Consider the following 16,147-nt stretch of genomic DNA (forward strand, 5'->3'; position numbering starts at 1 on the left):
GTGTGTGTGTGTGTGTGTGTGTGTGTGTGTATGTTTAGGTAAAACCCAGGTAATGGGGGAGATAAAGATCGCTCTGAAGAAGGAGATGAAGACTGAAGGAGAGAACCTGGTACTGGAGATCCTTCAATGCAGAAACATCACGTACAAATTTAAGACTCCTGACCACCTGCCAGGTATCGTGATTATGGTGATTAACAATGGGCAGATTGTTAAACGCACATTATTACAGCACTTTCATGGCAATCATTTCAACAAGAGTGAAGGAATCTACTTTTGGGTTTTGCACAAATGAAAAAAATATACACTGAAATTTAAAACCTGAGATTATCCCATTCAAATAGATTGAAGGAATGTCTGTCTATACACATCACAGGTGCACGCTCTCACTTATTCTCTCCTCATCCTTGCTTCCTTCTCTTTTTTCTCTATTCGCTATTTTTGCAATCTGTCATTATGTCTTTTTCCATTCCTCATTCTTCTTTTCTGCCTCTCTGACTTTCATTCTTTTCTGCAGTCACTTTTTCCCCTCTTCAAATGCAATTCAATTTAGCTCATATTGATTTATAAGTATATTCACATACACGCACACAGGCACACACACTGCTGCTGCTCCTCACTGCTGTTGTGTTTTTAAACAGACATGTACGTGAAACTCTACGTGGTAAATGTAGCCACTCAGAAGAGGATCATTAAGAAGAAAACTCGGGTGTGCCGTCACGACCGCGAGCCGTCCTTCAACGAAACTTTCCGTTTCTGCATGAACCCCACTGGACATTCCATTCAGGTGAAGTGTCAACAGCGTCATCACATTCATTATGTGCTAGAGAGACGAGCACAGTTATAGTGGCTTGATTGGCTGTGAGTCAGCAAATTAAGTTTCCACTCCAGGTACAGTGCTAATTTAAAGCACTTTAGGCCACCACAGGGCTTTTGTTACAACCAGCTGCTCTCAACCTCTTCTTTTTTTGTTGTTGTTGTTCAGGTCAAAATGACCTATTTAAAATTATTACTGAGAACTCAAAGTCCAGGCTCAAATGATCTAAATATGAACACTTATTTATATTCCAGAGATTATGTTCATTCGTATAAAACAAAGGGTGATTTTTAATGCTTTGCATTGAGGTTCCCTTTAGTTTATATTCATAAACCCTGAATTTCAGCTTTAATAAACCATAGGCAATGTTTAAAAATTAAGAAGTATGTTAATACAAATATTGACATTCGTTTAAATGTTAAAGAAATACACGTGCTTTGATTACTGCTTATTCAATCCATGACTGGAAATACAGGGGGAAAATAACAGTGTATCATCGTTCTCATATCCTCCTATGTTGAGAATTCTGACTCTGTAAATACTGGAACTGGCTTTTTTAGCCTCGGTTCTGAATTTCTTCCAGTTAACAACCAGAAATATGTTCATTAAGATGATGGACATTGTGGATTCATTAAAAAATGTATTAACAATGAATACAAAAGTCTGTTATGCTGTTATTGTTTCTCATTGTGCCTTGCACACCTATTCACCCTCCTTGAACCTTTCCACAATTTGTTGATCATGCTCTCTCTATATGGTGTAATAATCCTTAATACAGTACATTGGTTTGTTTGTATTACCTAACGTGTCCACTAATATCAGTTAAGGGAATCTTAATGTAAAGCACTACTCCTATACAGTATTGTTATTCTGGCTAAAGATTCAAATTAAGTTACTAAATGCCACAATTACTAATACAGAAATGCAAGGTGTACAATAGTTTTACTGACTGGTCTATCTGGACAAAACTTTCAAGTTAGAGGAGTGGGTGGCGCAACATTGATGACATCAGATCACAGTGACCGGTCAATTGAAATGCAGTTCCAGGGACATGTTCTACCTACTTGGCTAATGATCATTATAATAGTGAACAAAACACAAGGGCTTTATCAGTACCCCTTATTTATTCTTTTTTTTTCATACAGCTCTTCCTGGTATCAAATGGGGGCAAGTTTGTGAAGAAGACTCTAATCGGTGAGGCCTACGTGTGGCTGGACAAAGTGGACCTGCGGAAGCGAGTGGTCAGCTGGCACAAGCTGCTAGCCACCACAGCTCAAATCCAATCCTAGAGGAAGCAGGACAGAGCACTGTAGTTTCACACACACAAACACACACACACACACACACTACAGGCTGAAGTAGAGACGTTAACACACTGAGAATCTTAATTCTATATGTTTGAGAGATTATGCTAATCTGCACTGGGGTGAGGTGGGGATCAGGGATCAGGAAGTGCGCTGCTTACATAAGTGTGTCCTCGATTTACATTGACGCGCATGGGGTTAAAGGTTAGCCTTAAACAGGGAGATGAGCAAACCAGGATAAAGGGTTGTGTAAGTGTAGAGCTGATTTCCATACATCTGTACACACACACACACACACACACACACACACACACACACACACACACACACACACACACACACACACACACACACACACACACAAACACATACAAACACAGTCTGCCACAAGGCTCCCTCACCTGTCTCTATGTGCATGTGTGTCTGTGTGTATGTGCGCACATATTTGTTTCAACATAAATAGTCACCAGGCCACAAAAGACAGGATGGAAATGAATATGTTATGTTAATTCTTCTTACATTGTATTTTTTTTGGACATCTCACTGCCAAGTTCAGGGTTTGGAGCACCACATATAGAGAAATTATGTATCAATAAACTCTAAGTATCAATCTTAGAAGGATTTAATTATGAATGTTTGCAGACGGTAGATGAAAACTATTATTATATTATTTTTGTATCATAGATTTAGAGTCATTATTAGAGTCACATTTATCACTTTGTTCTCTCTCTCAGATGTTATAATGTGTTGGAAGAAGAGATCATATTAGTGGATTTAAACTATATTTTGAAATATTTTATAGATATAAACAGCTGAAATCTGATTCATGTGGTGTTGTAGAAATACGTTTGTCTGGTATCTACTCATATTTACACAGAAATAGCACTGACGCCCTCGTCAAATTCAATCTGAATTTGGTTGAAGTAAACCACTCTTTTAGAAATGAACCGTTCTGTGGAGATGGGGTTGGTCTGGTTTTAAGTCTGAATTATCTACCAGAGAAAATTCTTTTGCTTCATTTTTGTCATAAACCGACATGGAGAATCAGCCAGATCGGCTCCTCTCTTCATTTCTATAGATGAATGTTGCCATAGGATGTTACAAACGTTCAGGTAAAACTTGTGAAGTCCAGCACTGTTCTCATAGATGTTTTTGCACTTTGTCTTTAGCATGGCTTGAATGTTCCATAGTGTAAGATTATTTAGAGAAGGGCAGGCAAGCAATTTTCCCAGTTGAGTGTTGCCATGCCTGTTCCTGTTAACCCCATTTCCCTAAATAGTCACTTAATTAAAATTCCCCGGCTGAATATGGTGATATCTTAAAACAAAGAGCTTAGGTATAATCTTTAGGTTTGTTGTTTTAAATGTCTAAGAAAAATAAATCCTCAAAACAGTCTTGCTAGGTGCTTTTAAGCCATACTTCTCAAAGTGGATTCAGTGAAGCATAGCATAGTCTGAATTTATATATATATATATATATATATATATATATATATATATATATATATATATATATATATATATATATATAATTACAAATCATAACCCATCATTATAAAAGTTAGATTAATTATTGATTGGATTCTTATTGGGTTATTAGCCTGTTTGACTGGTCAGTTGAATTGAATGTGTTTAATCCAAACGTCAGTAACTTAAATACAGGTCTATAAATAATAGTAATTTGAGTCTAACAATTATTTGAATTAATTGATTGAATCTTGTAACAAATATAATAAAAATGAGTTGTGAATAGAAAGTGCGGGAATAAAAAGCTCTCTGGATTGTAATAATCAAATGTATTATTGCTAAAAATATTATTCAACACGTTTAAATAATGAGCCTCATATTATATAGTTCGTAAAATAAATCTGTACTGAAAGGGTCTGCTTGGCAAATGCTCACACAGGTCGAGTCAAGATAAGGACCGGATCTGTTTACTGGATATTAAGCAAGTTAAACTCAGTGTCTTTAATATTTTCCAAAACTATGTTGCCATACTCTGAATGCATAAGTGTGCACTTACATAATGTGCCATGTGTACGGTATTTTGTTGTTTTGTTTTTTTATACAACTTTCACAGTTTTGACTAGTGGATGCCATGGTCATTATAGTTATTAACCTGGATATATCAAAACCGGACTCATCATTTCATTTGGTACAGGAATACGAATATGAAGGCCTGGTTATGGGGAACTTTTAATCTGTGCCATACTTTGGCCATATCTACAGGATGTAAGCAATTCTATGCAACCTAAATGCATCTGGTATATCAACTATTTATGTGTCAGAGAAAGCATTATGAATAAGAACTCTTTTTTATATTTTTCTATGCTTTTATGTATGCTTTTTTTTGTTGTTTATTTTTTTATTTAATGCCTGATTACTCCAAATGTTACGGCATATGAGATTTATGTTATGTTATGCTGCACTAATATAAAAATAACACATCGAACCTTTCCATTCCATCCAAGAGCTAGTTTCCAAGAAAGATCGGCTGAACATACATAAACATAAATATCGACATGTTGTGTGGTGGGTGATGTACAATGTATGTTTACAAAGGTCTCGTGAGCCCCTTTCACATTTCAACATGGTCACATCAACTAGCTGAGTTTATCACCCACGTCATGTATGAAATATTTTTATAACATTCATGTACAAATGTTATGCACCAACTGCTCCTGTGAACAATAGTCCATGCATATGTTTTCTCTATTCACATATTAAGATTCATATCTAATCACACTCCTGCTTTGAAGATTCAGTGCATGTTTTCCCCACTTCACCACTGACACAGTAAAAAAAGAGTATTTCTTATCCTGTAAATAAAACAAGCTTTCTTTTATACACATAGGACCTTTTGTTAATTTTCCAGTTCAGTACAAAGCATGTGTGAAAGCAAACAGCAGAGTGAGAGAGACCCTCTTGACACTCTTGAACACGTGCGCTAAGTGGAAGGATAATCTCCGCGCTTGCCTATGATCAACTCGACCCAACCTGCACAACAGACACAGAATTAAACTGTGTTCCGAAACTTGACCCTGTTCACGCTGGTAGTATCAGGACACCTGTGATGTACTCACTTTGGATGTTGCATGTTTTGTTGGTGATTTGTTCATACTATTTTTGTGTCCAGATTCTGCTCTACGATAAGAAAGACAACGCGACTGTGGGGGGAACATAACTGAAATTATTATCGAAAGATGTATGCTGACTGTACAAAGATATGCTTGTATAATCTGTCTGGTTTTCCACTCAATGTAAACTGAAAAACAAACAAACAAAAAAAAAAACTAATGTCATGGTTTTTGTGGTTGTACACAAACGGTATTGATAAATTATGCAAATTGTGCTGTACAAAAGGCTGTTGCCCTAAATAGACTAAATATTAAATAATATATGTAAAATTCTCACAGAGATTGAGTCTTATTTATGAAACATTTATTTGAATGACAATTGATTTTGTACCACACTACAAATAAACTAGAACACACAGATAGATAGATAGATAGATAGATAGATAGATAGAGATTATTATCAGATCTAACCAAATTGACCACATGGGATGCTTCTCATTACTTCTTTGTGCGTCCTCATTTCCTTTCCTTGCATCTTAGCTCCACCCCCTCATGATGTGAGAGAAGGATGTAAGGATGAGATGTGAGGAGAGAGGAACCGGAGCAAGTGGAAATTTTATATGTTCACTCTCTCAAGCGTCACTTCAAAGCGACGTCAGTTAATGATGACTGTGCTCAGCTGGATGACCTCACTGCGCTTCAGGGATCTGCCGTTATGATGGACCGTTGGAGTCCATCATAACGTCATGTTGGAGATTGGTTAATAACAACATTCTTCATAAAGCTAAATGCGCTCACTGATAGTATGTGAAATGTCTGGGTTAATCAACAATTAATTAATGAACAATACATAATGTATCGCATATTTTGTGCAGCTTTGCATAACCAAACATGCAAGGATTAATCAATTACGATACTCATTGCAAGCATATTATTATGTAATTATATTTCACACAAAATTCCATCACATCATCAAAGGACTTTTTGTTGGAGATTGTGGGAGATTTATACGTGCATCAGGTTTTTCGACAGGAAACACTTCCACATAGGATACACCTGTGTATCCTCGCTCCTAGTTCCTCTGGAAGCTTCCTCAATCCTCGTGGTGAAATTAGAGGATTGATATGTCCTTCAAGATGGTTGACATCGATTGATATCCAAGTCGGACAGAGGAGCGAGGAAACAAGGGTGCTTTTTTTAAACGAAACAACAGTAGAGAAATACAAAGTCATACAAAGACACTTGAAGCTATAAAATCAAAATTCTGCATCTTATATCAAAAATCAATCATATATCTAACCCATCAAGTATCCTATTCAACAGCCGGGATGTCTTAACAGCTTTAGTCAGTGGAAAATGCACACTTAGAATATATCTTGATTAAAAAGTGTTCTATGGATTTAGATTATGCATCTAAATATTGATTATACATATAGATTACACTTGTTAACTAATATTGATTATTAGATTATGCTTCTAAATATTGATTATACATATAGATTATGCTTAACTAATACTGATTATTAGATTATGCTTCTAAATATTGATTATAAATATAGATTATGCTTGTGAACTAATATTATTAGATTACAGTTGTAAATATTGATTATACATATAGATTATGCTTAACTAATATTGATTATTAGATTATGATTATACATATAGATTACACTTGTGAACTAATAATGATTATTAGATCACGGTTCTAAGTAATAATTCTAAATGTTGGTTATAGCATACATATTGATTGTACTTTATTAACATATCCAAATGTCATTTACACATATTGATTACACTTTATCAATATATTCTATATAAACTTACTAATAAAATCATTACATGGATAATTTATATATTTATTATTTTAAAGTGAGTTTCCTTGACTTTATTAGGAATGACATTTATATTTATGACCACAAATTCTGGGGGGGGGGGGGGGATGAGAGAAGGATAATCCTGTTTCCACTTCACCTTTACCTTAGGTGAAAAGTTTTTATTTTTTTGGTTAAGACTTTATAAATATAAAAGTTATTAAATTGTTTATGGAAACGAGGAAGCATCAGTTTGAGCACTGAGAAGCGCCCATGGATCCGGTTATAATTCAGCCATGTTGGTTTACTCTGAAGAGGACATTTGCGGCCATTTTCACTCGTTGGTGATGACATTGCTGTTTGCTTCACACATGACAACAAAAATATTAAAAATCCAAGAAGCAAACTTCTGTGACGGGTTTATATGAATTATAATAACGGCTACACGTTTGGAAAAATACTTTACTAAAATGTCTGACGAAAACATATATAAGCTCTTAATCAAACTGACTCAGGATGGACATCTGTGTAAGATTAAAAGTCAAATAGAGGAAACGAGCGAAATTAAACAGTCCATGAATGCACATGTTGGGAAATCTGGAGACACTCTGTTGCATTATGCTGCCAGACATGGACATTTAGATATTGTGAAGTACTTTGTCGAGGACTTGAACGTGGACGTTGAGCTGCACAATAATGATTACAAGCGAGCTTTACACGAAGCTTCTTCCATGTGTCACGAGCAATGTGTTCGCTACCTTCTCGATAAAGGAGCAAAAATTGACTGCCTTAAGAAGGCAGACTGGTAAGTTGAACGTTATAGTAATCTTCTGAAGTTGTTTAAACCTGGTTTACATTGCTTTTCGTGTTGTAGGGTTGAGAATTGTAGCTCTTTTCAGTGAATCGGATCATTTGACTCAGCTCACCGATAAGAGTCGACTCCCGATCAACCATTTTCAAACTGTGCGAAATAAGCGATATTTATGATCGTCAGTGTTGTTTTTGGATTAACTATGGTTTAGATTTTGAAAAGAGATCACCATGGAAATTTCTGATTTAATTACACAAAAGAATAACGGCATTGTCAACAAAAAACCGACGTGTCATTTCAAAGAGTTATTTGAAAACGACACAGCCGTATGTAGTGTGATATGTGGTAATCCAGATATACCCGACATGCCCTTCGATAGCTCAGTTGGTAGAGCGGAGGACTGTAGAAGTTAAAGCTGATATCCTTAGGTCGCTGGTTCGAATCCGGCTCGAAGGAAGCAATGTTTTTTCACCGATTTCATAGGGCTTTTTTCTTATACAGGCCATCACTAATAAAACTACCCAACATACTAAAATCCGTAATTAAATGACTAATAATGTCTTTGTAAATATATTTTCAACAACATCAACACCAAATGCATCTATATCCTAATTATATCACAGTGCTGTTAAATTGTCAAATCTGATTTGTTAAGGTGTTGATTAATTTTCTTTAACAGCAGCTCTGATAATAGTGCTGCTGGAAATCACAGGTTTATATTAATGCATCTTTTCTAAGTTATCTTTTCTATTATTCACAGCGAAAATCACTGGGACTTGTACGCTGGACACGTAATCTAGCCTAATAATAAACTGGTTAAAAACATGCTGTCGTTTAACAAAATAAAATCATTGCTGGTAAAGAGACGCTTATTTAACATTTATGGAAGGAGTCAACTGTGTCATTGCTTTGTAACAGCCAGTAAGTTTTTCTTCACAGGAAAGTTTTCAGGACAGAGGACTCTATGTTTTGTGTTTACTCAGTATCATGACTTGCTTATTTTTTGTATTATTAAAAATAGAACAAAAGAGACTTGTGAGGAAAGGACTGTTTATAGCTACTGTAACATAAGAGATAACCGAAATTTGTTTTGTCACCCTTCCACAACATTAGATGTAGCTAAAAACTGTTAAAAGTATAATGTGTCATTCTTTAATAAATAAAATTGTAATTGCTGGCAAGTTATTATTAAAAAAACAGGAATAAAACACTTTGAGACATGGAGTTATTAAAAAATAATACATTTACACAAACTCAAACATCTGATTCAAAAAATAATAATAATTTCAGGACTCCTCTTATGATGGCCTGTACGCGCCGTAACCTTGAGGTGATCAGAGTGCTTCTGGACCATGGTGCTGACCCGACTCTGCAGAATAAAGATGGCTGGAACTCGTTTCACATTGCGTGTCGAGAGGGTGATCCAGCTGTGATAGAGCACCTTCTGCACATCAGGCCAGAAGTTTGGAGGACAGAGAGCAAGACACGCCGGACTCCTCTACATACTGCTGGTATTGCAGTGTCCACTCTAATTGAGTGGCCACTGAGCACAAAGCATAGATTTGTACATCACAATGGCAAAAATGATCACTGTAGTAGTTCAGTAGACAACCCTGTGCTTATGATTTACAATATAATTAAATAAGTGGTTACAAGATACATGTGACACCATGGTAATTGACATAAACTTAAAGTCCCCATGAAATCAAAATTGAAGTTTTGAAGCATATAGTAATAATACATTAGCCTTAAGGTTATCTATATGCTAGTGTGCTCCAAAACAATGACAAAATTTGCATTTAGAAGACATATGCATTCAAAATTTACAGTCTCTCTTTACCACCAATATGGATCAACAATTTTCATGACATCATTCTGCAGTTCAGCTTCTCGTCAGATTTTCTGTCCAATCAAATGCTTTCTAGAATCTGAAGTGTCCCGCCCTCAATGTTTTAAAAATCACCTTGCCAAAGTTGTCGTTGTTGAGTGAGAGAAATCATACCAGCAAGCATGGGATACAAATGTGCTGGTGCTTGACCACACCCCTGCTGCCACAGTAACCTATACCTTGTCGACTTGGCATTTCAATCAGAATTGAAGAATGCATTCTTTATGTAAGCCAGTGCTTATTGGAATAAGACTTTATAAATGTTTATGTAGGTTTTTTTAAATGGCCATTTAAATAGGTGCCATGTAACCCTATGAACTATCATGATGAATGATTACTCTTAAGTAAAAGATTACTCTTCAGTATTTCCAGCTCTTTAGGCTCTTTAGGTTTTTATGCAATAAGTTGGCAATGTTTCTTTGGCATGCTCCTTTTTTCACTACCATTAGCACTGTTTATTTAACTTGATAAACATTGTTTTTTGCCCGGTTTTAATTCACGACTTGTGTTGTAGCTATGCATGGCTGTCTGGAAGTTGTCAAGATTCTTCTTGAGAGGTCAGTTGCTGATATTGTATATTCAGTTTGAGATATATTAAAGGGATGGTTCACCCAAAAATGAAAATTCTGTCATCAGTTACTCACCCTTATGTCGTTCGAAACCCCTAAGACTTTCGTTCATCTTCGGAACACACATTTTAATGAAACTTGGAAAATTTTCAAGTTCCAAAAAGTTCATAAAGCTATCGAAATAATAATCCATGTGACTCCAGGGGTTTAATCCCAATTTTATGAAGCGATACGGATGCTTTGTGTGCGCAAAAAAATACAATTAAGTCTTTATTCAAAATCATTCTCTACTTCTCTACTTCTTGCAAGCAGCGTCACACCACCCAGTTGTGGATTATTTTCCAGTAAGAGCACAAAGTTTTTAGGCCTCTTATTCCACAGCAATTTTCCAATTATTCACATTTTTTTAACTGTAAAAGTATGACACATTGATCTTTTTCGTTTATAGTAACATTTAGTGTTGTGGAATGTCCGCAAAACTTAGTTCCTCTTATCACTTACGTTATAATGGCTATAAATAGTCACTACCAACAGTCAGTAACATACAGTTGAATTTTGTATAGGCCCGGCAGGTTTGTATTTCCCTTTATTGTGTTAGAAAACAGTAGTGAAAAACATAACAGGATTCTTTTGTCTTATCCAGATGTGATTATAAGCCTGATGAGAAAGACAGTTGTGGCGTTACACCATTCATGGACGCTGTGAGAAACGGACATCTGGGTGTAGCCAAGCTGCTGCTGGACAAACACCAAGTAAAAAACAGTTTGACTGGTACATTTAGCTGAACCTCAATTATTAAATAAAAATATAATTTATTAAGTGCGTGTGTGGTTGTTTTTTTTTGTTGTTGTTGTTTTTTTCAAAACAGGCCTGTCCAACTGCTGTGGATATTCTGGGAGCGCAGCCACTACACCAGGCTTCTGTAACAGCTCAAGAAGAGGCACTGCGTTTCCTCGTACACGAGCTTAGTGTTGACGTGAACGTGAGAGCCACAGCATTGGAGCTTACAGCTCTTCATTACGCTGCCAAGGTCAGTTCTTTTTTGAACAATTTCTAAAATAACGGACAAATCTCCATATGAAATGTAAATCTCTACAATCTCTAATGGTAAGTCTTATAGAACAATGCTTTTGGAAAACTCACCCTCTGCTCTGGTGTATTTTTCAGGAAGGACACACGGACACCATAAAAACCCTGCTGCAGTTAGGTGCTGATCTTCATGCTAGGGATAAGAAAGGACGCTCAGGTAAGACGTTTTCACACCTATATGGTTTGGTGAAATCAGCACCAGAGTTTGATCTTTTGTGACACTGAATCATTTCCATTCTGTTTGTTTGACTTCACATTTCATTGATTTTCAAGCACATTAAATTGTTTACAAGTGCTGGTGTACCTTGACTAATTTATTCGGCCTTTTCACTTATTAATAATAATTTCGGTTGCTGAACATTCGGTGCATCCCTAGTATTAGCCCATTATTTAACGAAGACGTTTAAGAAATTGTTTGTTTTTAATGGAATTTTACCTCTGTCACACAAATGCGTTTTCATTAGAGGAAATATAGAACATTATAGTTGGTAACTACAGTTAATAACTTGTCAAAATTGCTAAAAGTTTAAGGTAAATCATTTCTGTGACTTTCTCCCTTAAATCTCTTATGGACTGTTAACATTTTTCTAGACCCATTTCTTTTGTTGATTAGGATGATAAAATATTAAAACCAGTTCTCTGAAAAGAAATAAATGTATTTTGCTGTGTGGTTTTTGAGTACAGGAAGAGAAAGGTTTACTTGCAATAAGACCGCAAAACTCTTCATGCACATTGTTTTCTGTGGCTGTACTGTTGCAAATATGTAAATCTATACGGGCTACCGTATATTCAAAAATTATCATCCATTCGGCCAATACTAGAAGTGAAACTAGCTTTACCATGGTAATAAAAGCACTTGGTATATTTTATGTGCTCACCTTGGTGCAAACTGTGTTCCTACTGCCAACAAGCTAAACAATGGTTTCCTTGGAAGAGGACTGAGATCACTGATTTTTGGAGGGTACTCAGGGTACTGCTGATTACTGAACAAATAACAGGAATCATAGCTGTTAATAATGGCATTACGTCATCTGGCCAAGCAGCATAGCCTGGTAAAAACTATGTTGGATCTCACAAGCTTTCATTTGGTATTGCCAAGTCAGATAAGTTGACGATGGTTGCAAGGAAGGATTGTACACAGGCTAACATATGTATGTCTTAACTGTAAAAAAAACAACAACAACTACAAACTGTTAAATGGTGGACGTTAAATCATTCTCTGTTCTATAATTCCCAGCGTTACACATGGCATGCATCGGCCAGCATGCGATCACAGCGAGGGCCCTGTTACAGCTCGGACTCACAGATACAGAGGACAGCACGGGCACTACAGCTAGACAGCATGCCAAGAATCCAGACATGACCAGAGTGTTCGAGATGCCTGAGGAGCCAGAGCCTTAACAAACAGCTATCCAGATAAATCATATTAAATTATAATACTAAATCAGTTCTGTGCAAATGTGTTTGAAATAAACGCTGTTTGGTTTGTTAACTTCCTTCTTTGAAAATGGCCTCCTATTTAAGTTTAGGGGTGAAGTAAAAAGCAGTGAGGTTTTAAAAAAAGTTCTCATACCCTGCCCCTGGGTCTAAGAAACACAGCAGAAGTTCTTTCAGAGGAAACCTTACAAAGAAACTGTTACTGGAGATAATGCAGAATAAAATATAGACATAGATACTAGATATAACCCGTATATTTGTTGTTTTCTCTGCACTTACACACTTGGTCCAACTAATCAAGTAAATAGCAGGCCATTTTCGTGAAACCACTGTAACAGGCTGCAATGAGGCTAAAGGCCCTATATGAACCAGTTAAAATTAATGCAGAACAGTAAATCTCCAAAACAAACTGAATGAGACACAGAAAACAGTACTGACAAGCTATTATAAAGCAAAGCCTGTAAAGCAAATTAGATCAGATTATAAATACTAAAGAGGAATCTGATGCATAAGCTAATTAGGTCTTATAGAACTTATCCTAGTATGACAGTAGATGGCATACTGTACATACTGTGCTTTGGGAGTAAAATACTCCATGCCACTCCATACATATCTCAGTACAATATTCATATCTTTGAGACTAAAAGTGAAGGTGTTAAGGCTTCAACAATGCACCTAAAGAACGTCCATGAATTAACTGGGGTCTTCTAAAAACTAATGTGAAAATGAAGTAGCAAATGTAAAGGAAGAAAATAAACATGATGGGATTTTCTGTTATATGAAAATAACCAACAAAAGGATGGTGTGAAGCTTCCTCATGTGACAACATGTTATGAAATGTTTAATTTCACTTATTACACAGCAATTTGCCAACATTTTTTTATTTATTAAAGAATGACATGACATATGTTTTATCCATTTATAATTGCATTTAATGCTGTGGAATATCAATGAAGCAAGTTAGTTCCTATTATCACATGCTTTATAGCAGCACCAATTTATATCTTTTTTTTCCCTTATGAAGCTAGTAAGATGAAAAATGCAGCTTGTCATTTTACCAAAGAACCATAAAGCCTGTGTCAGAAAACTTAAATTGACTGTTTTACCTGTGACCGATACAAAGCACTGATACTGGAGACTCATTCCACGAATGTTCATTAAACATCTCCACATAGAAACAACTATTTGTTGTTAATACGTGTATGTGCAATGTCCGTCAAACAAGTCCCTGTCTAAAATGTTGCTATAGAAATGATAAAGTATTGGAAAGAGTACATTAATGTAAACTTAAACGCTGCTATTGTTAGAGCAGTTGTTATATAAAATTAATCAACACCTTCTGACCATCAGAATTGAGAATACATCAGCGCTGTGTTCAATAATAATAATGATGATTGATAGTAATGTCCTTTCTCTCTCTGTTTTGGCACAAAAAAAATCCTGTTTATCCTTCTACTTTACCCTGTTGACTACTGTTTAAACTTTCTCACAGTACACTGCTGTTCCATTCCAATTGTGGACTTAGCTGACATTTTCAATCAGTATAAACAAATGAATGATTTTATCACCACGAGTCTGTTATAAGATTAGGCGTTTTAAAATGAAAACGATCCTCGTCCACACTGGCATTTTCACTCTGTTTCAGAAACGATCTCCATCCACACTACACGACTGAATACGCATGTCACATGACCATTCATGCACACTGGTTATGTGCATACAAGTGTAAACAGGAAGTGGGTTGCTAGTCCAAACCGGCATTCCATGTAGAGCTTACGCCGCTTGAAATGAGATTTGTTGCCGATTGCACTAATCATAGCTCGCCTCTTGCGTGTGTAGTATTATATAGTTTATATATATATATATATATATATATATATATATATATATATATATATATATATATAGTATTATATTATATAGTACTGCAGCTGCAGTATTATAAAATACATAATTTAACTGCACAATGGCTGCTAAGAATGATGACAAAGCCAGCAAAGCTTGTGGTTCGGTCTCCGTGTTGTTGTGTATATGATCAAGATAGCGTAACGGTCATATGGTAACGGCTTGATGAATCAGTTAAGGAAATGCAATGATACAGAAGACCCAATCAGGGGGCGAGTGTGGGCGCAGCCACGCCTTCGTTTTCAAAAGTCTTTGTTTTGGTCCGTTTACAATGAAATAGTTTTCAAACTAAAACGGGGTCTTCGGCGTTTCCAAAAGTCTCTGTTTTCATGGGTCGAAAATGCTGGAGTAGTGTAGACAACAGGCTTAACCATAGCAAAAGTTATGCGTTTTAAAACAAAAATGCACTAGTGTAAACAGGGCCTTAGTCAGGACACTGTTGGGTTTCTGTGTGTAGAGTATCATGACTGGGTTTGGCTGCTGGTGAGCAGGATGATGGGAAAAGGGAGGGGTATGAGCCTCCTGCTGAGCAAACAATTCACACCTACAATAATTTATCTCTGTCCCTTAACTCTACAGTAACATTATAGATAAATGTATAAATGTAAGTGATAAAAAACAGACAGCACAACTAAAGCACACCGTATACAACTGCCACTTAACTTCAACTTTTAGTTATTTATACAGTACATTTAAAAACAACTTTGTTGCCCAAAGTGCTTCACAATTACTTTAGAAGAAGAGTATATAAAAAATAAAACAGTAAAAGATGAAGCGCAATATAATAAAAATTCCAAATATCAATTAACATGCATACACACAAATAGTCAACAACATTATCGTGCCTACGCACGCAGAGGCAAGTACTCAAGATTCCCTTCCTTCAAAAGCTACCTTAAAAAGACACGTTTTCCACTGAGAGCCTGCCGAATATAGAGTGGAAGATTGTTCCACAATTTTGGAGCAAATAAATATTTAGCCACAATAAAATTATAACATTTAAACCGAGTAAGCTAGGTAAAAATAAAATAAAAAATACTTATGAAAAACTGCAAATTCTTAAAGTCTGCCTACTTTCATACTTTCATTAACCACTACTGTGGAGTGTGAAATCACAAATAAACTCACTACTGAACACAACCACCACCAAGACAGACGCAAATTTCATTTATTTTTTGGGTCTCTGGTAAAAATCCCATATTATAGTACGCAGTTTCTGGTCCTTCTTGACAAGTGTGTTCTATAACACGTAAAAAGGGAACATGGAAGGAATATTCTCAAAGCAACTCATGTAAACACCTTAATCAGACTATTGTCTTGTTCAGAATAAGGTTAATAATTTGGTTATTGCTGTCCATGTAAACGTAGCTATTGATGCAGTACATACGAGCAGATGTGGCAATGCTTTTTAAGTTCATCCAAGAAAAAATATCCTCGACCGCA

General features: G+C 35.9%; 2 protein-coding genes and 1 non-coding gene across 4 annotated transcripts in view; all 3 read left to right on the forward strand.

Annotated features, from left to right (window-relative positions):
• The window catches only part of pcloa (piccolo presynaptic cytomatrix protein a), a 60,940-nt gene extending 57,370 nt beyond the window's left edge, over positions 1-3,570 (forward strand). The window contains exons 25-27 of the mRNA XM_053688375.1: positions 39-173; positions 639-784; positions 1,960-3,570. Of these exons, the coding sequence (XP_053544350.1) occupies positions 39-173; positions 639-784; positions 1,960-2,103 (425 nt within the window). The 3' untranslated portion in view covers positions 2,104-3,570. The remainder of the gene's footprint in view (positions 1-38; positions 174-638; positions 785-1,959) is intronic.
• Positions 3,571-7,149: 3,579 nt separating this feature from the next.
• Positions 7,150-12,857, forward strand: ankrd16 (ankyrin repeat domain 16). 2 transcript variants are annotated; one of them, NM_001329303.1, is given in 8 exon segments: positions 7,385-7,810; positions 9,107-9,327; positions 10,219-10,261; positions 10,917-11,025; positions 11,142-11,303; positions 11,441-11,519; positions 12,600-12,675; positions 12,678-12,857. In NM_001329303.1, coding segments are annotated over 8 exon segments (1,047 nt in total). In that variant the 5' UTR covers positions 7,385-7,475; the 3' UTR covers positions 12,700-12,857.
• Positions 8,186-8,272, forward strand: trnay-gua (transfer RNA tyrosine (anticodon GUA)). Its single transcript is given in 2 exon segments — positions 8,186-8,222; positions 8,237-8,272. It is a non-coding gene; the product is annotated as a tRNA-Tyr (tRNA).
• Positions 12,858-16,147: the final 3,290 nt, after the last annotated feature.

The sequence above is a fragment of the Ictalurus punctatus genome, chromosome 19 (genome assembly GCF_001660625.3).
Source record: "Ictalurus punctatus breed USDA103 chromosome 19, Coco_2.0, whole genome shotgun sequence".
NCBI lineage: Eukaryota > Metazoa > Chordata > Actinopteri > Siluriformes > Ictaluridae > Ictalurus > Ictalurus punctatus.